Source organism: Entelurus aequoreus, linkage group LG06 (genome assembly GCF_033978785.1).
Source record: "Entelurus aequoreus isolate RoL-2023_Sb linkage group LG06, RoL_Eaeq_v1.1, whole genome shotgun sequence".
NCBI lineage: Eukaryota > Metazoa > Chordata > Actinopteri > Syngnathiformes > Syngnathidae > Entelurus > Entelurus aequoreus.
Genome location: NC_084736.1, coordinates 12,325,256 through 12,347,078, shown reverse-complemented (window position 1 = coordinate 12,347,078; position 21,823 = coordinate 12,325,256). Strand labels below are relative to the sequence as shown.

The following is a 21,823-nucleotide window of genomic DNA, read 5'->3' as shown; positions in this document are numbered from 1 at the left end:
CGAGTTTTGAGAAAATGAAAGGATTTCAAGTGCGCCTTATAGTCCGAAAAATACGGTATTTCATCATGTAACTCCATGCAGTCAAAATTAAAAGAACAAATCGTAACTCGCAAGAAAGATGATTTCCTGGGCCATTAAAAATGATGTGGTGGGTTTATATATGCTCCATAATATTCCTTCAACAAGATATAATAAGGAATATATTTTTTTAGCCGTTTGGCTTCTTTCGGTTGACTGGCACGACTTCCTCCCTCCGCAGCACCTTCATCATTGAGAAGCAGCCTCCACAGGTGCTAAAGACCCAGACCAAGTTTGCCGCCACCGTTCGCCTCCTCGTGGGAGGCAAGCTCAACGTGCACATGAACCCGCCGCAGGTCAAGGCCACCATCATTAGCGAGCAGCAGGCCAAGGCGCTGCTGAAGAACGAGAACACCAGGAAGTAAGTCGCTTTTTTTTATTTCCACTTTGGAGGTCTGTAGGGTTGGGCGTGTCTCATATTCCGATTCTCCCGGGAACAGTCCTTAAAGGGGAACTACACTTTTTTTTTTTTTTTTTTTTTCACAATCATTATGGGAGACAAGAACACACGTCTTTTTTTTTTTTTTTTTTTTTTTTTTGGCATTTCAAAGATGATCTCGGGCCCAGCGAAGCCTGCGGTGTTCCTGGGTGTTGTTGATAAAAATGGCTTTCGCTTTGCATAGTAGAGTTTTAATTTAAATTGAACAACTTTTGGACTCCTCTGTTGGTGTTTACCGGCCACTGCCAGACACTCGTAAGGAGAAGACAGATCGATCCATAAATCCGTAGTGTTGATACCAAGGGTGGTATCAGTATATGATCGCTTTTTGAGTGATTTGGTCGATATTTTTATTTTCCCAAAAATGTATACATTTTTTGGGTCGTTTTTTAATTTCCTGCACACAGCAGGACTTTGAGGACTTTTTTTTTTTTTTTTTTTTTTTTTTGGCATTTTAAAGACGATCTCGGGCCCAGCGAAGCCTGCGGTGTTTCTGGGTGTTGTTGATAAAAATGGCTTTCGCTTTGCATAGTAGAGTTTTAATTTAAATTGAACAACTTTTGGACTCCTCTGTTGGTGTTTACCGGCCACTGCCAGACACTCGTAAGGAGAAGACAGATCGATCCATAAATCCGTAGTGTTGATACCAATGGTGGTATCAGTATATGATCGCTTTTTGAGTGATTTGGTCGATATTTTTATTTTCCCAAAAATGTATAAATTTTTTGGGTCGTTTTTTAATTTCTTGCACACAGCAGGACTTTGAGGACTTTTTTTTTTTTTTTTTTTTTTTTGTGGCATTTTAAAGATGATCTCTGGCCCAGCGAAGCCTGCGGTGTTTCTGGGTGTTGTTGATAAAAATGGCTTTCGCTTTGCATAGTAGAGTTTTAATTTAAATTGAACAACTTTTGGACTCCTCTGTTGGTGTTTACCGGCCACTGCCAGACACTCGTAAGGAGAAGACAGATCGATCCATAAATCCGTAGTGTTGATACCAATGGTGGTATCAGTATATGATCGCTTTTTGAGTGATTTGGTCGATATTTTTATTTTCCCAAAAATGTATACATTTTTTGGGTCGTTTTTTAATTTCCTGCACACAGCAGGACTTTGAGGACTTTTTTTTTTTTTTTTTTTTTTTTTTGGCATTTTAAAGATGATCTCGGGCCCAGCGAAGCCTGCGGTGTTTCTGGGTGTTGTTGATAAAAATGGCTTTCGCTTTGCATAGTAGAGTTTTAATTTAAATTGAACAACTTTTGGACTCCTCTGTTGGTGTTTACCGGCCACTGCCAGACACTCGTAAGGAGAAGACAGATCGATCCATAAATCCGTAGTGTTGATACCAATGGTGGTATCAGTATATGATCGCTTTTTGAGTGATTTGGTCGATATTTTTATTTTCCCAAAAATGTATACATTTTGGGGTCGTTTTTTAATTTCCTGCACACAGCAGGACTTTGAGGACTTTTTTTTTTTTTTTTTTTTTTTTTGGCATTTTAAAGATGATCTCGGGCCCAGCGAAGCCTGCGGTGTTTCTGGGTGTTGTTGATAAAAATGGCTTTCGCTTTGCATAGTAGAGTTTTAATTTAAATTGAACAACTTTTGGACTCCTCTGTTGGTGTTTACCGGCCACTGCCAGACACTCGTAAGGAGAAGACAGGTCGATCCATAAATCGGTAGTGTTGATACCAATGGTGGTATCAGTATATGATCGCTTTTTGAGTGATTTGGTCGATATTTTTATTTTCCCAAAAATGTATACATTTTTTGGGTCGTTTTTTAATTTCCTGCACACAGCAGGACTTTGAGGACTTTTTTTTTTTTTTTTTTTTTTTTTGGCATTTTAAAGATGATCTCGGGCCCAGCGAAGCCTGCGGTGTTTCTGGGTGTTGTTGATAAAAATGGCTTTCGCTTTCCATAGTAGAGTTTTAATTTAAATTGAACAACTTTTGGACTCCTCTGTTGGTGTTTACCGGCCACTGCCAGACACTCGTAAGGAGAAGACAGATCGATCCATAAATCGGTAGTGTTGATACCAAGGGTGGTATCAGTATATGATCGCTTTTTGAGTGATTTGGTCGATATTTTTATTTTCCCAAAAATGTATACATTTTTTGGGTCGTTTTTTAATTTCCTGCACACAGCAGGACTTTGAGGACTTTTTTTTTTTTGGCATTTTAAAGATGATCTCGGGCCCAGCGAATCCTGCGGTGTTTCTGGGTGTTGTTGATAAAAATGGCTTTCGCTTTGCATAGTAGAGTTTTAATTTAAATTTAACAACTTTTGGACTCCTCTGTTGGTGTTCACCAGCCACTGCCAGACACTCGTAAGGAGAAGACAGATCGATCCATAAATCGGTAGTGTTGATACAAAGGGTGGTATCAGTATATGATCGCTTTTTGAGTGATTTGGTCGATATTTTTATTTTCCCAAAAATGTATACATTTTTTGGGTCGTTTTTTAATTTCCTGCACACAGCAGGACTTTGAGGACTTTTTTTTTGTTTTTTTTTGGCATTTTAAAGATGATCTCGGGCCCAGCGAAGCCTGCGGTGTTTCTGGGTGTTGTTGATAAAAAATGGCTTTCGCTTTGCATAGTAGAGTTTTAATTTAAATTGAACAACTTTTGGACTCCTCTGTTGGTGTTTACCGGCCACTGCCAGACACTCGTAAGGAGAAGACAGATCGATCCATAAATCGGTAGTGTTGATACCAAGGGTGGTATCAGTATATGATCGCTTTTTGAGTGATTTGGTCGATATTTTTATTTTCCCAAAAATGTATAAATTTTTTGGGTCGTTTTTTAATTTCCTGCACACAGCAGGACTTTGAGGACTTTGTTTAGTTATTGTGTACTATTGACGTTGTCTTAAATAAACAATTGTATGTAATACAGGAGTAAAAGGAACTACTTTAAATATTGTGTTGATATTGTTACACAGCAGCATAAAACCCTGATCAGAACACCCCTATATCTAACAAATAAACAACACAATATGTGTGAATGTTTTTATGTGGTTTACAAAAATTAAGTGAAACGTTTGTGAAAAGAACTTTATAGCTTTTATGTTCAAGTTCAAAGGATTGATATTATACTGCTTGAAAATAGTCCCGTGAGAAATTCATAGTACATTTTTGAATCGTAATCGAGAATTGATGGAAACCGGATTATCTCTCATGACTATTATTAGTTTCTGGTATTTTATTTAATTTCCTGTCCAGCGCTTTTATTTTTGTTCCATTTCCTGTTTTCCCCCTCTTTGCCAATTGCTCTGTCTGAGCAATGGCTCCCTCATCTGTTCCTGTTTGCCAATTAGGATTGCTTTTTATCAGTGGTCAGCAAGGCCTACTCTGCTGGCCTAACATAACCAGAAATCATGATCATAATTAAAGATAAAAGTCATTTTTAATGTACTTTCCCTAAATATCTAAAAGTATTCATATTCTCTTCATGTCATGTTATGCTCTTTCCAGTGCTGTTGTTTTTAGGTTAGAGTTTGTATCCAATCAGAATTCAGCTAGCTTTTGTTGCCATGCTGTACCGAATCTGCCCGGGCCTTCAGAATCAATAATGCGTTTATTAAGTGAACGGACACATACAGTTGATAGACAATTGCCATAGCCAATCAGATCACAGGGTGTTGTCAGTAAGGCCTGGACTGGACTGGATACTCACTTGGGAGTCCCAAGTGAGTATCCAATCACAAGTTGCGAAAACGGGAAGTGGCACCGCAGCCATAAGAGCCATATGTAGAGATGTGCGATAATGGCTTTTTTGCCGATATCCGATATTCCGATATTGTCCAACTCTCGATTCCGATATCAACCGATACCGATATATACAGTCGTGGAATTAACACATTATTATGGCTAATTTTGTTGTGATGCCCCGCTGGATGCATTAAACAATGTAACAAGGTTTTCCAAAATAAATCAACTCAAGTTATGGAAAAAAATGCCAACATGGCACTGCCATATTTATTATTGAAGTCACAAAGTGCATTATTTTTTTTAACATGCCTCAAAACAGCAGCTTGGAATTTGGGAGGTTGAGGTTGGGGGGGGTAGGGGGTAGCGGGGGGTGTATATTGTAGCGTCCCGGAAGAGTTAGTGCTGCAAGGGGTTCTGGGTATTTGTTCCGTTGTGTTTATGTTGTGTTACGGTGCGGATGTTCTCCCAAAATGTGTTTGTCATTCTTGTTTGGTGTGGGTTCACAGTGTGGCGCATATTTGTAACAGTGTTAAAGTTGTTTATACTTCCACCCTCAGTGTGACCTGTATGGCTGTTGACCAAGTATGCATTGCATTCACTTGTATGTGTGAAAAGCCATAGATATTATGTAGGGCTGCAAATAACGATTCATTTGATAATCGATTAATCTGTTGATTATTACTTCGATTAATCGATTAATAATCGGATAAAAGAGACAAACTACATTTCTTTCCAGTATTTTATTGAAAAAAAACAGCATACTGGCACCATACTTATTTTGATTATTGTTTCTCATCTGTTTGTACATGTTGCAGTTGCCTCTGCGCATGCGCATAGCATAGATCCAACGAATCGATGACTAAATTAATCGCCAACTATTTTTTAATCGATTTAATCAATTAGTTGTGGCAGCCATAGATATTATGTGATTGCGCCGGCACGCAAAGGCAGTGCCTTTAAGGTTTATTGGCGCTCTGTACTTCTCCCTATGTCTGTGTACACAGCGGCGTTTTAAAAAGTCATACATTTTACTTTTTGAAACCGATACAGATAATTTTGAAACCAATACCGATAATTTCCAATATTGCATTTTAAAGCATTTATCGGCCGATAATATCGGCAGTCCGATATTATCGGACATCCCTAATAGAAAGCCACAGAAAACTCACCGGTACTCACAAAGAAGGAGAGCAAAATGTTGATTAGGTGGCAGATATATATATTTGAAAGGCCATTTTTAAGAAGAATACTTAAGAGAAACTACATCTTGTGAGACGAGGTCGGCCGACAGCGAAATGGTTTGCCCACGACTTTCACACGAATCAACCAACTACGACCAACTACGAGCTCTACCACTGGCTTGTACGGTGTCGAATGGGTTGTACAAATTGTGAGTTCAAATATTTTATTTCTTAATTTTTTTATGTTTCATTTGTTTTATACAATTCGTTTAATTTTGACAGTACCACGTATGATACCGTATTTTTCGGAGTATAAGTCGCTCCGGAGTATAAGTCGCACTGGCCAAAAATGCATAATAAAGAAGGGAAAAAACATATATAAGTCGCACTGGAGTATAAGTCGCATTTTTTGGGGAAATTTATTGGATAAAAGCCAACACCAAGAATAGATATTTGAAAGGCAATTTAAAATAAATAAAGAATAGTGAACAACAGGCTGAATAAGTGTACGTTATATGAGGCATAAATAACCAACTGAGAAGGTGCCTGGTATGTTAACGTAACATATTATGGTAAGAGTCATTCAAATAACTATAACATATAGAACATGCTATACGTTTACCAAACAATCTGTCACTCCTAATCGCTAAATCCCATGAAATCTTATACGTCTAGTCTCTTACGTGAATGAGCTAAATAATATTATTTGATATTTTACGGTAATGTGTTAATAATTTCACACATAAGTCGCTCCTGAGTATAAGTCGCACCCCCGGCCAAACTATGAAAAAAACTGCGACTTATAGTCCGAAAAATACGGTTTGTTTTAATTGCTGAAGCGGGTTTATTGAATGTTAAATGCGCCGAAAAATAGACCGTTTTGCACACTGTTGAGGGGATTCAATGTGCAGTAGTGTGCAAGTGGGTTTCTGTATAGTATTTCTCCAGCCGTGTCCATGTGGTGACATAAATTACGGGATTTTGAGAGGGGAAGTCGGACTAAGAAACGCACGGCCCACCACTGCTTTTTATGCATTGTATTTCCACGCTGCATACTGTTCCCTGTGCCTCCTGTGCACTTCCCCGCTGCACTATTTTTGTTTTTGTCATTAATTACATTTTTGCCTGCACTTCGGCTGCCGTCTCCGCATCCAGACCAACAACGCCCAAGCCAGGAAGTAACACCGCATTCATTCGAAACGAGGACACACAATTGTAACTGTAATCGTCCAAATTCAAACAATGCCCAGCGCTCGAGGTCTTACTGCTGGATAAGAGTCGTGCCCTGCCCCGTGTCCTCGTGTCACCGCAGAGACACGCCAGGAACTCCAACAATGCCTCAGAAGGATCCACTTTTAGCCTGTTCCGTCGCCTCGTTCCACATTCCAAGAGCAGTCAGCAGCGTCTGCCGTGAAATTGGCGAACAATACGCGCCATTATCAGCTGTTTATGCCTTCTGTCCAAGCAGCCCGGAGGGCAAAGGAAAAATTGTGTGTGTGTATATATATATATATATATATATATAAATAAATAAATAAAAGGAATACTTGACTTTGAGTGAATTATAACTATATATATATATATATTTATTTTATTATTATTATATATATATATATATATTAGGGCTGTGAATCTTTGGGTGTCCCACGATTCGATTAAATATCGATTCTTGGGGTCACGATTCGATTAAATATCGATTTATTTTCAATTCAACACAATTCTCGATTCAAAAACGATTTTTTTCCCCGATTCAAAAGGATTCTCTATTCATTCAATACATAGGATTTCAGCAGGATCTACCCCAGTCTGCTGACATGCAAGCAGAGTAGTAGATTTTTGTAAAAAGCTTTTATAATTGTAAAGGACAATGTTTTATCAACTGATTGCAATAATGTACATTTGTTTTAACTATTAAATGAACCAAAAATATGACTTATTTTATCTTTGTGAAAATATTGGACACAGTGTGTTGTCAAGCTTATGAGTTGCGATGCAAGTGTAAGCCACTGTGACACTATTGTTCTTTTTTTTCTTTTTTTATAAATGTCTCATGATAATGTCAATGAAGGATTTTTAATCACTGCTATGTTGAAATTGTAACTAATATTGATACTGTTGTTGATAATATTCATTTTTGTTTCACTACTTTTGGTTTGTTCTGTGTCGTGTTTGTGTCTCCTCTCAATTGCTCTGTTTATTGCAGTTCTGAGTGTTGCTGGGTCGGGTTTGGTTTTGGAATTGGATTGCATTGTTATGGTATTGCCGTGTATTGTTTTGTTGGATTGATTGACTTAGAAAAAAATAAAAAATGTTTTTTTGTTTTTGTTTTTTTTAAATAAATAAAAAACGATTTTTTAAAAATGAGAATCGATTCTGAATCGCACAACGTGAGAATTGCGATTCGAATTCGAATCGATTTTTCCCCACATCCCAAATATATATATATATATATATATATATATATATATATATATATATATATATATATATATATATATATATATATATATATATATATATATATATATATATATATATATATATATATATATATATATTAGGGCTGCAACAACTAATCGATTAAATTGATTAAAATCGATTATAAAAATAGTTGGCAATTAATTTAGTCATCGATTCGTTGGATCTATGCTATGCCCTTGCGCAGAGGCTAATTTTTTATTTAATTTTATTTGTATTTATTTTTTTATAAACCTTTATTTATAAACTGCAACATTTACAAAAAACTGAGAAACAATAATCAAAATAAGTATGGTGCCAGTATGCTGTTTTTTTCCAATAAAATACTGGAAAGGATTGAAATGTAGTTGGTCTCTTTTATAAATGATAATAATGATAAATGGGTTATACTTGTATAGCGCTTTTCTACCTTCAAGGTACTCAAAGCGCTTTGACAGTATTTCCACATTCACACACACATTCACACACTGATGGCGGGAGCTGCCATGCAAGGCGCTAACCAGCAGCCATCAGGAGCAAGGGTGAAGTGTCTTGCCCAAGGACACAACGGACGTGACTAGGATGGTAGAAGGTGGGGATTGAACCCCAGTAACCAGCAACCCTCCGATTGCTGGCACAGCCACTCTACCAACTTCGCCACGCTGTCCCCGATTATTAATCAATTAATCGAAGTAATAATAGACAGATTAATCGATTATCAAATTAGTTGTTAGTTGCAGCCCTTATATATATATATATATATATATATATATATATATATATATATATATATATATATATATATATATATATATATATATATATATATATATATATATATATATATATATATATACATGTATATATATATATATATATATATATATATATATATATATATATATATATATATATATATATATATATATATATATATATATATATATATATATATATATATATATATATATATATAAGAAATACTTGAATTTCAGTGTTCATTTATTTACACATCTACACGCACATAACACTTCTCTACTCATTGTTGTATTTGAAAGTGCAATGCTTTGCAGCCAGTAGCACAGCCTTTGAAGGAGCATAGGTATGGGCAGCATCTGTGAAATTTAATTTGCAGGAAAGCAGTGAGTTTAGGGTTGAATTGTCCATCCTCGTTCTATTCTCTGTCACTATCTTTCTAACCATGGTCAACACCCTCTCCGATGACTTGCAAGCGTACTTCTTTTTCTTACTCGTCGTCGACACGACTGTCTCTTCTTCGTCCTTCTGCTTCGTCTCCTTCTTGTTGTGTGCGCAGTTGTGCACTCTCCAAAAGCCGTAGATGTTATGACGCGACTGTTTATATGGAGAAAAAGCGGACGTGACGAAAGGCTGTCCTCACTCAGGTCCGCATGGACCTGGAGGGGGCGTGCCTTGTTGTCCGGCTGGAAATCGGGAGAAATTCGGGAGAATGGTTGTCCCGGGAGATTTTCGGGAGAGGCACTGAAAATCGGGAGTCTTCCGGAAAATTCGGGAGGGTTGGCAAGTATGGATCCCACTAGGGATGGGCGATATGAGCTCAAATCGATATTACTATACGTATATTGCAGCCTTCTGCGATAACAATATAGCACACTATATTATATATAGCATGTGAGTGACAAAGGAAGTATTTAAAAACCGGGAACAAAGGCTCCTAATTTAGCTGCTGACGTATGCAGTAACTCATTGCTTCTCAAACTGTGTACGCAGGCTTCATCTAGTGCAGGCCTGGGCAATTATTTTGACTCGTGGGGACAAATTTAGAGAAAAAAATGTGTCTGGGGGCCTGTATATCTGATTTTTAGGAACACCAAATACATAAACCCACAATAATGTCTGATTGAAAGCTAAAAACGTTATGACAGCAGTGTTTCCCATAAACTGCCAAGATACCTGTGGCGGTGGGGGCGTGGCTATGGGCGGGGTCATTGAGTAATTTGCATAATTTACTACAATGATATGATTTTCTCTAAAAAGGCTCAAAAAATGTATACTTACTAATTAATAATAACAGTTTTGTTTTAAACGTCCATCCATCCATCCATTCATCCATTTTACAATATAATTACTAATTACACTTTATGTACATATTTGTATACAGATTTGAACAATAAGTTATTCACTGAAATATATTTATTAATTGTGGTTCTTACAAAAAATATATCTTATAGAATATAAAAGCTAAAATGTCTCATAAAGCTCTGCCCCTTTAATTAGTGCATACTAAATAATTTAACTTTAGCCTACTACTACAACCATATTATTTACCAGCAACATAAAGTGAAACAGAGGCAGAGGTGTCCTGCCACAGTCAGTAACAAATAAACAGAAAACAGTAGTGGTGGTAGATAGACACAGAGCTTCATCAAACATCTGATCCACTGAACAAAGAGCTCCAAAAATCTTGAACTTTAGACTGCCATCAGTTTTACTCCCTACACTTAACCATGTGTTTCCTACTGCCTGCAGACTTTGCACCCTTTGTTATATACACATGTTGTGTTTCTAATATAAATACATTTAATAAAGTCAAATACAAATAAGGCAACAAGAGAAGTATCCTACACTTCTCTTTTGTAAAGTAAATCTGAACAGCCGATATGGGCATCTACATCAACTATATGTTTTGCCTGAGAAGCTGGAGAGGACAAAAAAAAAAAAAAAAAAATATTATTATTATTATTATTATTATTATTATTATTATTATTATTATTATTCTTATTATTTTTATTTTTTATTTTTATTTTTATTTTTTGAAATTTGTGGCGGACGTAATTCTTTCGTGGCGGGCCGCCACAAATACATGAATGTGTGGGAAACACTGGACAGACCGCCTTAAAAAACAGAATGGATTTTTTTCATTTTTTTTACTGAATCAGACACCCAGAATGTACATGAAAATAAAGAATGTGGGATTTACAAAATTACTATGAAGGATAAAACACTGAATATTGACAACATATGATCGACATATTTTACAAACGAAATGCAACAAACACAGCAAAATATGAACGCGAATTGTAAAAAATAAACCTACCTACAATCGGATATATCTGACATATCACTAAGCTTTAGAACTTTGTTGTAAAAGTCTCCTTCCGCGTCTGTTCCTGACACCCGCATTTCAGTCTGACCGCTCTGGAAACACTCCGTGGAAACGCTCCCCACCCAAACTGCTTGGTGCCTCGTCTGAGTAATTAGTACATCATGCAAAAGCGCAGATTCCAACCATTGAAATACTTAGTCATTAGAAAACATCACTGCACATCACAATGGCAGCTACAGTTTCCATCTTAAAGATCTAAAATAATCATTTGGGAATGTCCGGCGGGCCTTAATTTGCCCAGATCTGATCTAGAGGTACGCCAAAGGATGTTTCTTATTTTATTTTAAAAAAATGTATACAATTTTTATTTATTTTATTTTCATTTTTCTGCTTGTATTTCTTTTATTTGTTTTTATCGTTGTACTATATGTTTTTCTTCTGTGATATGGATGCCGCCGGGTCTGACATAAGTGACTATAATAATCACTTAATTAAATATTCTAACACAGTGTTACTGTTCAAACTGTGTGTAATGCTACAGTGGCCAAACTATTAAATATAATTGTTAAATACAACCTCTGCCTGGTTTTTAATGAATATTTAGGCCCACTACGCTACTGTATTTCAATGTTGGTCGTTACGGTGGTACTTGGAGAGCCAGGTTTAGTCTTTGGTGAAATAAAGTTTTAAAACAGTTGTTTTATTTTCTCTAAAATATTATTAATCTACTTTTAATATCTACTTACATCTCTAGTTAAAACAGAATGTAAGTAGATATTAAAAGTAGATTAATAATGTTTTTGAGGAAATAATTTTTATTTTCTCTAAAATATTATTAATCTACTTTTAATATCTAGTTACATCTCTAGTTAAAACAGAATGTAAGTAGGTATTAAAAGTAGATTAATAATGTTTTTGAGAAAATCATTTTTATTTTCTCTAAAATATTATTAATCTACTTTTAATATATAGTTACATCTCTAGTTAAAACAGAATGTAAGTAGATATTAAAAGTAGATTAATAATGTTTTTGAGAAAATCATTTTTATTTTCTCTAAAATATTATTAATCTACTTTTAATATCTAGTTACATCTCTAGTTAAAACAGAATGTAAGTAGATATTAAAAGTAGATTAATAATGTTTTTGAGAAAATAATTTTTATTTTCTCTAAAATATTATTAATCTACTTTTAATATATAGTTACATCTCTAGTTAAAACAGAATGTAAGTAGATATTAAAAGTAGATTAATAATGTTTTTGAGAAAATAATGTTTATTTTCTCTAAAATATTATTAATCTACTTTTAATATCTAGTTACATCTCTAGTTAAAACAGAATGTAAGTAGATATTAAAAGTAGATTAATAATGTTTTTGAGAAAATAATTTTTATTTTCTCTAAAATATTATTAATCTACTTTTAATATCTAGTGGGCGGTATAGCTCGGTTGGTAGAGCGGCCGTGCCAGCAACTTGAGGGTTGCAGGTTCGATCCCCGCTTCCGCCATCCTAGTCACTGCCGTTGTGTCCTTGGGCAAGACACTTTACCCACCTGCTCCCAGTGCCACCCACACTGGTTTGAATGTAACTTAGATATTGGGTTTCACTATGTAAAGCGCTTTGAGTCACTTGAGAAAAAGCGCTATATAAATGTAATTCACTTCACTTCACTTCACTAGTTACATCTCTAGTTAAAACAGAATGTAAGTAAATATTAAAAGTAGATTAATAATGTTTTTGAGAAAACAATTTTTATTTTCTCTAAAATATTATTAATCTACTTTTAATATCTAGTTACATCTCTAGTTAAAACAGAATGTAAGTAGATATTAAAAGTAGATTAATAATGTTTTTGAGAAAATAATTTTTATTTTCTCTAAAATATTATTAATCTACTTTTAATATCTAGTTACATCTCTAGTTAAAACAGAATGTAAGTAGATATTAAAAGTAGATTAATAATGTTTTTGAGAAAATAAAACAACTGTTTTAAAACTTTATTTTACCAAGGACTAAACCTGGCTCTCCAAGTACCACCGCAACGACCAACATTGAAATACAGTAGCGTAGTGGGCCTAAATATTCATTAAAAACAAGGCAGAGGTTGTATTTAACAATTATATTAAATAGTTTGGCCACTGTAGCATTACACACAGTTTGAACAGTAACACTGTGTTAGAATATTTAATTAAGTGATTATTATAGTCACTTATTTCAGACCCGGGGGGATCCATATCACAGAAGAAAAACATATACTACAACGATAAAAACAAATAAAAGAAATACAAGCAGAAAAATGAAAATAAAATAAATAAAAATTGTATAAAAAAAATAAAATAAAAAAACATTCGTTGGTGTACCACTAGATCAGATCTGGGCAAATTAACACATTGTGTTTTATTTTCTCTAAAATATTATTAATCTACTTTTAATATCTAGTTACATCTCTTGTTAAAACAGAATGTAAGTAGATATTAAAAGTAGATTAATAATGTTTTTGAGAAAATAAAACATCTCTAGTTAAAACAGAATGTAACTAGATATTAAAAGTAGATTAATAATATTTTTGTCCGATAATGGCTTTTTTTGCTGATATCCGATATTTCCATATTGTCCAACTCTTAATTACCGATTCCGATATCAACCGATACCGATATATTCAGTCGTGGAATTAACACATTATTATGCCTAATTTTGTTTTGGTGGTAACGGGGGGGGGGTGTATATTGTAGCGTCCCGGAAGAGTTAGTGCTGCAAGGGGTTCTGGGTATTTGTTCTGTTGTGTTACGGTGCGGATGTTCTCCCGAAATGTGTTTGTCATTCTTGTTTGGTGTGGGTTCACAGTGTGGCGCATATTTGTAACAGTGTTAAAGTTGTTTAAACGGCCACCCTCAGTGTGACCTGTATGGCTGTTGACCAAGTATGCATGGCATTCACTTGAGTGTGTGAAAAGCCGTAGATATTATGTGATTGGGCCGGCACGCAAAGGAAGTGCCTTTAAGGTTTATTGGCGCTCTGTACTTCTCCCTACGTCCGTGTACACAGCGGCGTTTTAAAAAGTCATACATTTTACTTTTTGAAACAGATACCGATAATTTCGAAACCGATACCGATATTTTCCGATATTACATTTTAAAGCATTTATCGGCCGATAATATCGGCAGTCCGATATTATCGGACATCCCTAGTTTTAACATATTCCATCTACACTTCTGTTAAAATATAATAAGCACATATTCTTCTGTTGTTTGAATACTTTACATTACTTTTGGGCGATACTACAAATATGAGTATCGATCCAATACCAAGTAGCTACGGGGGCAAACCAACGGTCATAATTTAAATTTTTAAAGATCATTGAATGATTCAGTTTCTGATCGCAATTATAATCAGACAAAAACACAATATCAATTCCATTTTGAATAATTTCATATCCTTTGGTTTTTGTCACTAAAGTCCTCCTGTGCCCAGGACTTATTTTGTTAGTTTACAAACAATATCAACAAGGACAAAATATTTTTTGATAATCAATCAATCAATCAATCAATGTTTATTTATATAGCCCTAAATCACAAGTGTCTCAAAGGGCATAATAATAAAAATTATCGATCTAACCACTGTAGTATCAACCTCATTATATACTTGGTATTGTTACTGTCAGTATTTGCATTGAACCGCCCACTTTGAGAGCTCTCTAGCTTGCGGTTGTTTGTCCTCCAAAGAGTGCTGGTTGCCTTTGAAGTGCATGCTCAGGTAGACAGCTAAGTTTTGACCTGAATATTTTGTTTGGTTGCTTGGTTTCCACAACATATGAATCAGTGCACCAGACCAGAGTTATACAACAGATAGTTTTTCTGGGTGTGGGGTGTCTGGTTTTTGGTGTTCACCAGCCATTGTCTCAGGGTGTTACCAGGTTTGAAGTGTCCCAGAATCTTGTGTTATATAAACCTTCTTCTGGCCTGAATGATCATTTTACTGTGTCTGTCATCTTTTATCCAAATGTTTTTGTTCTTTCTGGAATGAGATTGCATTATTTTGTACAATCAGCTGAGGGGCCCACAAGTTTTGAGGGGCTCCCTCAGATGCTTGTGGTCTTACACCTTGTCCTGTGGTCTGGTGGGAACATTATCAGCTCTGGTTCGGTTTTGTTGACCGTTTACGCTCCAGTGGGTGTGTGTGTCTGAAAGTGGGTATTGGTCAGTTATAGAGATATTCCAGTTGATCGGCCACCGATCAGTATCGGGAAAATTTTCTTGAAAAAGTATGTGATCGACATTTGCCGATTAATGTTTTTCAGTACCGATCACAAACACTGATCACCCCGTGCCTGATATTGTATTTATTTATTTATTTATTTATTTTTGATAATATATTTATTTGGAGTGTGTTGCGGCTCCACTAAGCTAATAATAATCACTTCCATTACGGGAAAAAAAGTAATAATAATAATAGATTTTATTTCAAAGCACTTTACATTGAGTAAACAACCTCAAAGTGCTACAGTGTATATAAAATAAAAAAAATTTAAAGATAATAAAACAAATTAATAAAAATAAAAACTAGAACAGCCAAATAGCTAAAACTAGTATGCATATATCTAAAAAAAAAGGTTGTTTTTTTTTAAAAAAAAAAAGGGTTTTAAGCCTTTTTTAAAAGCATCCACAGTTTGCGGTGCCCTCGGGTGGTCAGGGAGAGCAATCCACAGACTGGGAGCGGCTGAGCAGAAAGTAAACTGCATTTCTCAATATCTGAAGTATCATTATCAAAAATTAGGACAAGGCTAAACATGTTACACACCAGGAGCAGGCATGGTAATAGCTAAGCTAACTGCTAAGATAGCGAGACACAACATATATTTTTTTGGGATCTCCTTTGGTGTCAAAGCATAACTTTGCATGTATAAAAACAATTTTCTTCAAGCTAAAACTTTTGGCAGTAAATTTCCACAGTGCGATCCACTCACTTGCACTCAGCGCACCCGTAATTCACACTCTACAACGACAGGTGGTACTGCTGAGTCAATATAAGGCCGTAAGAGCTACTGTTATTTGCGCATGGTGCCGTCCGCCAAAAATATAATATGTTTGTATTTTACTGCATCCTGTAATTTCACTCCGTTAAGGGTGGAACATTAGAACAGAAGTGAACATATGTGTTAGTAATTACGAGCTATGAAGTGAAAAAGTTGGATTAAATAATCTTTGCCTCTTCCTACTCCTTTTTCAGTAGGTATAATTTGTAAAGAAAACATTTAATATTTAAAACAAATTAATGTTTGTAAAATATTTAACGTATCATGTTGTAGCTGTGTAGATGTTTGAAATAAACTTCAACCCAACAACCAACAATAATACTGCCAAAAGTTTTAATTAAAAAAAATATATAATAATTACACTGGAGAATGTTTTTTTTAATTGAAGAAAAACATTTATACTTGGGAATTTTATTTTTACTTGCATAAAATTGCTTTTATACTTGCGAATCGTTTTTTTATTTAAGGAAAATTATTTTTCTACTTGCGAATAAAAAAATTTCTATTGCAGAAAATTGTTTTTATACTTACAAAGTCTTTTTTTACTTGCAGAAAATATGTTTTTATTTGTGATTTTTTTTTTAATCAAAGAATATTGTTATTACACTTGCACTTTTTTTTTCTTGCAGAAAATATTTGTTTTATTTGCAAATTGTTTCTTTTAGTTGAAAGAATCGGTTTTTTTACTTGCAGAAAATGTTTTTTATTTACTTGTGAATCGTTTTTCTTTTACTTGCAGAAATTGTTTTGTTTACTTGCGAATAGTTTTTTTTAGTTGCAGAAAATAGTTTTTATATGCAAGAATAGTTTTTTTTATTTGCAGAAAAGTATTTTTTACTTGTGAATCGTTTTTTAAATAAAGAAAAAAAAAATTACACTTGCAATTTGTTTTTTTTACTTGCAGAATTAGTTTTACTTGTTTCTTTAGTTGAAATAATTATTTTTTTATACCTGCAAGTCATTTTTTTACTGCAGGAAATTGTTTTTATATATGCAAATCTTTTTTTTTACTTGCAGAAAAATGTTTTGTTTGCAATAAAGTTTTGTTTACTTGCAGAAATTAGTTTTTAACTTTTAACTTTTAAATGAGGAAATTACTTGCAAATCATTGGCCGTAAGTAAAAAAAAAAAATGTTGGTGTTTGTGGAGTTTTGGCAGTTATTACGCTCCATAATTATCGATACTCGAGTGATTAAATCAATATTTTTATTCCGTCAAAGTAGATATATATTTTTGTTTTTGTTTAAAAATTCAGGGAATTATTTTCTGGACACAGGAGGACTTTGTGGGCAAAAAGGATTTCAATCAGCAATAGATAGTTTTTGTTGAGTTACTGTGTACTATTGCCTTTGTTTTTCTCACACAATTGTATGTAGAATAAGGAACTAGTTAAACTATCGTGTTGATATTGTTACTCTATTAATAGCACTCACAATAAATATGTTGAAAAATGTACAGTTATTACATGTGGTCGGAATTGGTATGGGCCGATCTCACTTATTGATGATCAGAATTAATCCCTGATCGGAACATCCCTAGTCAGTATGTGTGGGTTTTCTGTTAACCTCGACATGTAGGGAGGGTACTGCCACCATTACACTAAATGACGTACTAAAAAGAGTAACTTTTTGTCTTTGACTGGCTGTTCTAAAAGTTGCTAGATGATGTCTGTGGAAGTCGCTTCCTAGCGGTTCCACTGACATACACTTAATGTACATAGATTTTATCACAAGTTTTCTCTCCAGCAGGACGCAACTTTTCAGCCACGTCCGTATCCTCTCTCTCCTCCTGTTCCCGGCCGCTTACTGTTAAAGACAATCAGATGATTAGATTAATTTGTACCACCTGTGAAATCTAATCACCTGCCAGCTGTGTCTCGCCGTCAGCCAATGCCCCGCCCCTATCCGATGGTGCGCGTCCTCCATAGACAGAAGCGGTGACCTTTGCTCCTGCAGGCGCGCTGGCCACACCTCCCTCCACAATGTCCTTGCCTCATTTGCATGAATTTTAATCAGTTTTGTTCTGCAGCATTACATTTGATCAAAGGACTGCAGGTGGTGACATTGCGTTGCAGTGTTTAATGTTCAGCGCGGCGGTGAAGAGACATTTACATCTTGCTCCGTAAACAAAGGCATTTCATTTGCAGTCCAGATGCGGTGAAGTGTCGTCTCCTCTCTGGTGTGACTGCAGCCGGGACTGCTGCGCGAGGCTCCTGAACGACTGTGAGGAGAGGCTCGTTGACAACATTCACTGTAGGGCTGCAACTAACGATTAATTTGATAATCGATTAATCTGTCGATTATTACTTCGATTGATCGATTAATAATCGGATGAAAGAGACAAACTACATTTCTATCCTATCCAGTATTTTATTGGGGAAAAACAGCATACTGGCACCATACTTATTTTGATTATTGTTGCTCAGCTGTTTGTACATGTTGCAGTTTATAAATAAAGGTTTATTTAAAAAATAAATAAAAAAAACTCTACGCATGCGAATCGATGACTAAATTAATCGGCAACTATTTTAATAATCGATTTTAATCTATTTAATCGATTAGTTGTTGCAGCCCTAATTCACTGCAGAGTAATACGTGCTTACATGTCTCCATAAACATCGGAAAAAGTTGCTACTTTTGTGGGTAGTTGCTTTCAAGAAAAACAGTATGAACGTGACGTTTTTGCCCTTCTTGGGTGCTGGGTGAAGGCTTGGACTTCTTTGTGCTGTTTGCTGAAAGGAGCTTGGAGCCATGTCCTCCATCTCAAGGTTGGCAACAATGGGGAATAAAAGCCAACCTATCGCACAATTGTGTTTTTATTTGTAAAATGTTCCCATGAATGGCAAACATGTGGCTTTAAAGTAAATACGGACAGCACATTTCGTTTTGCACCACAAAAGAGCGTAACCATTTGAAAGGGCATCTCTATCCTCCTTCAAAACCGCAATAAAAGTTCACCTCCAGGCAGCTACAACCCTAAACTAACACCCTCCCCGGATTGCTAATAATCAAATGTAAACAATCAAATGCAGATACTTTTTCTTATGCCTTCTGATCTCTCTCTCTCTCTCTGTCTCTCTCTCTATGTCCACTACTTGCTGTCCATATCCTCACCCCCCTCCACACCCCTGATTGTAAATAATGTAAATAATTCAATGTGATTATCTTGTGTGATGACTGTATTATGATGATAGTATATATCAGGGGTCACCAACCTTTTTGAAACCAAGAGCTACTTCTTGGGTACTGATTAATGCGAAGGGCTACCAGTTTGATACACACTTAAATAAATTGCCAGAAATAGCCAATTTGCTCAATTTACCTTTGACTCTATGTTATTATTAATAATTAATGATATTTATCTTTGTGTAAACACTGATCATCTTAATGATTTCTCACTAAATATCAATATGCAACACTTTATTTTTATATTTTCTCTAAGTGCACATTTTTCAAATTGAACATTTTCAAATGATCACTTCTAAGACAGTCTTGTGAAATCACAATATCCCATTTTAACTAGCTAGCCACTAACATTTTTGAACAAATCCTGAATTACTTTGCACCATGTTTGTACAAATAATAACTCATGTAAAATACAAAAGTCAACTCTCAAATGTTTAAATAAATCATGTCACACTTTGAACTGGACACCAAATTTGTTATCTGTTTCTTTGTCAGTTAGTGAAGACCAAGTCTTTAAAATATTTTTTTGGATTTTCAAATTCTATTTGAGTTTTGTCCCTCTTAGAATTTAAAATGTTGAGCAAAGCGAGACCAGCTTGCTAGTAAATAAATACAATTTAAAAATTAGAGGCAGCTCACTGGTAAGTGCTGCTATTTGAGCTATTTTTAGAACAGGCTAGCGGGCTACTCATCTGGTCCTTACGGGCTACCTGGTGCCCGCGGTCACCGCGTTGGTGACCCCTGCTATATATGATAGTATATATCTGTATCATGAATCAATTTAAGTGGACCCCGACTTAAACAAGTTGAAAAACTTATTCGGGTGTTACCATTTAGTGGTCAATTGTACGGAATATGTACTTCACTGTGCAACCTACTAATAAAAGTCTCAATGCAATCAATCAATCAATTCTTGTGGGTGTACGTTGTGGCATGTCCCCTCCTAAGAGGATAAATACGTTGGATCCAGAACCATCCTCGAAGATTAGATAAGCCCTTTTTACGTCTGAGCGCATGAACCGAGCAGTCCAGCTGCGATCGATTCAATGCCCTGAGAAGTGAACATGTTGTTAGCATCTGAGAAAATGTCGTACAGAATAGTAAAGTACAATGTTTCTCTGTTTCTGTCTTTACCCCCCCTTCCCCCCCTCAGTGACAGCAGTGGAGAAATCCTCAACAACAACTGCGTGATGGAGTACCACCAGACGACGGGCACGCTCAGCGCTCACTTCCGGAACATGGTGAGTGGCGTGGGAAGTGGTGACGACGGTAGTTTAATGCCCTAGCTCAGGGGTCGGCAACCCAAAATGTCGAAAGAGCCATTTTGGACCAAAAATACAAAAAAACTAATTTGTCTGGAGTCGGAAAAAAATTAAAAGCCTTATATGAGTCTTATAATAATAAAAACTCATAATGTACCGTATTTTCCGGACCATAAGTTGCACTGTCGATGAACCGGTGTATTCAGGTCTATTTTCATACAAACCCCGTTTCCATATGAGTTGGGAAATTGTGTTAGATGTAAATATAAACGGAATACAATGATTTGCAAATGCTTTTCAACCCATATTCAGTTGAATATGCTACAAAGACAACATATTTGATGTTGAAACTGATAAAAAAAAATGTTTTTGCAAATAATCATTAACTTTAGAATTTGATGCCAGCAACACGTGCCAAAGAAGTTGGGAAAGGTGGCAATAAATACTGATAAAGTTGAGGAATGCTCATCAAACACTTATTTGGAACATCCCACAGGTGAACAGGCAAATTGGGAACAGGTGGGTGCCATGATTGGGTATAAAAGTAGATTCCATGAAATGCTTAGTCATTCACAAACAAGGATGGGGCGAGAGTCACCACTTTGTCAACAAATGCCTGAGCAAATTGTTGAACAGTTTAAGAAAAACCTTTCTCAACCAGCTATTGCAAGGAATTTAGGGATTTCACCATCTACGCTCCGTAATATCATCAAAGGGTTCAGAGAATCTGGAGAAATCACTGCACGTAAGCAGCTAAGCCCGTGACCTTCGATCCCTCAGGCTGTACTGCATCAACAAGCGACATCAGTGTGTAAAGGATATCACCACATGGGCTCAGGAACACTTCAGAAACCCACTGTCAGTAACTACAGTTGGTCGCTACATCTGTAAGTGCAAGTTAAAACTCTCCTATGCAAGGCGAAAACCGTTTATCAACAACACCCAGAAACGCCGTCGGCTTCGCTGGGCCTGAGCTCATCTAAGATGGACTGATACAAAGTGGAAAAGTGTTCTGTGGTCTGACGAGTCCACATTTCAAATTTTTTTTGGAAACTGTGGACGTCGTGTCCTCCGGACCAAAGAGGAAAAGAACCATCCGTATTGTTATAGGCGCAAAGTGTAAAAGCCAGCATCTGTGATGGTATGGGGGTGTATTAGTGCCCAAGACATGGGTAACTTACACATCTGTGAAGGCGCCATTAATGCTGAAAGGTACATACAGGTTTTGGAGCAACATATGTTGCCATCCAAGCAACGTTACCATGGTTTGAACATCAAATATCTTGTCTTTGTAGTGCATTCAACTGAATATGGGTTGAAAAGGATTTGCAAATCATTGTATTCCGTTTATATTTACATCTAACACAATTTCCCAACTCATATGGAAACGGGG

The 21,823-nt window shown here is 35.7% G+C and overlaps 1 protein-coding gene across 1 annotated transcript in view; it reads left to right on the top strand.

The window, feature by feature from the left end:
* LOC133652645 (inactive phospholipase C-like protein 2) overlaps positions 1–21,823 on the top strand; it is a 357,479-nt gene that overhangs the window by 38,174 nt on the left and 297,482 nt on the right. Inside the window, exons 8-9 of the mRNA XM_062051612.1 lie at positions 260–439; positions 20,322–20,409. Of these exons, the coding sequence (XP_061907596.1) occupies positions 260–439; positions 20,322–20,409 (268 nt within the window). The remainder of the gene's footprint in view (positions 1–259; positions 440–20,321; positions 20,410–21,823) is intronic.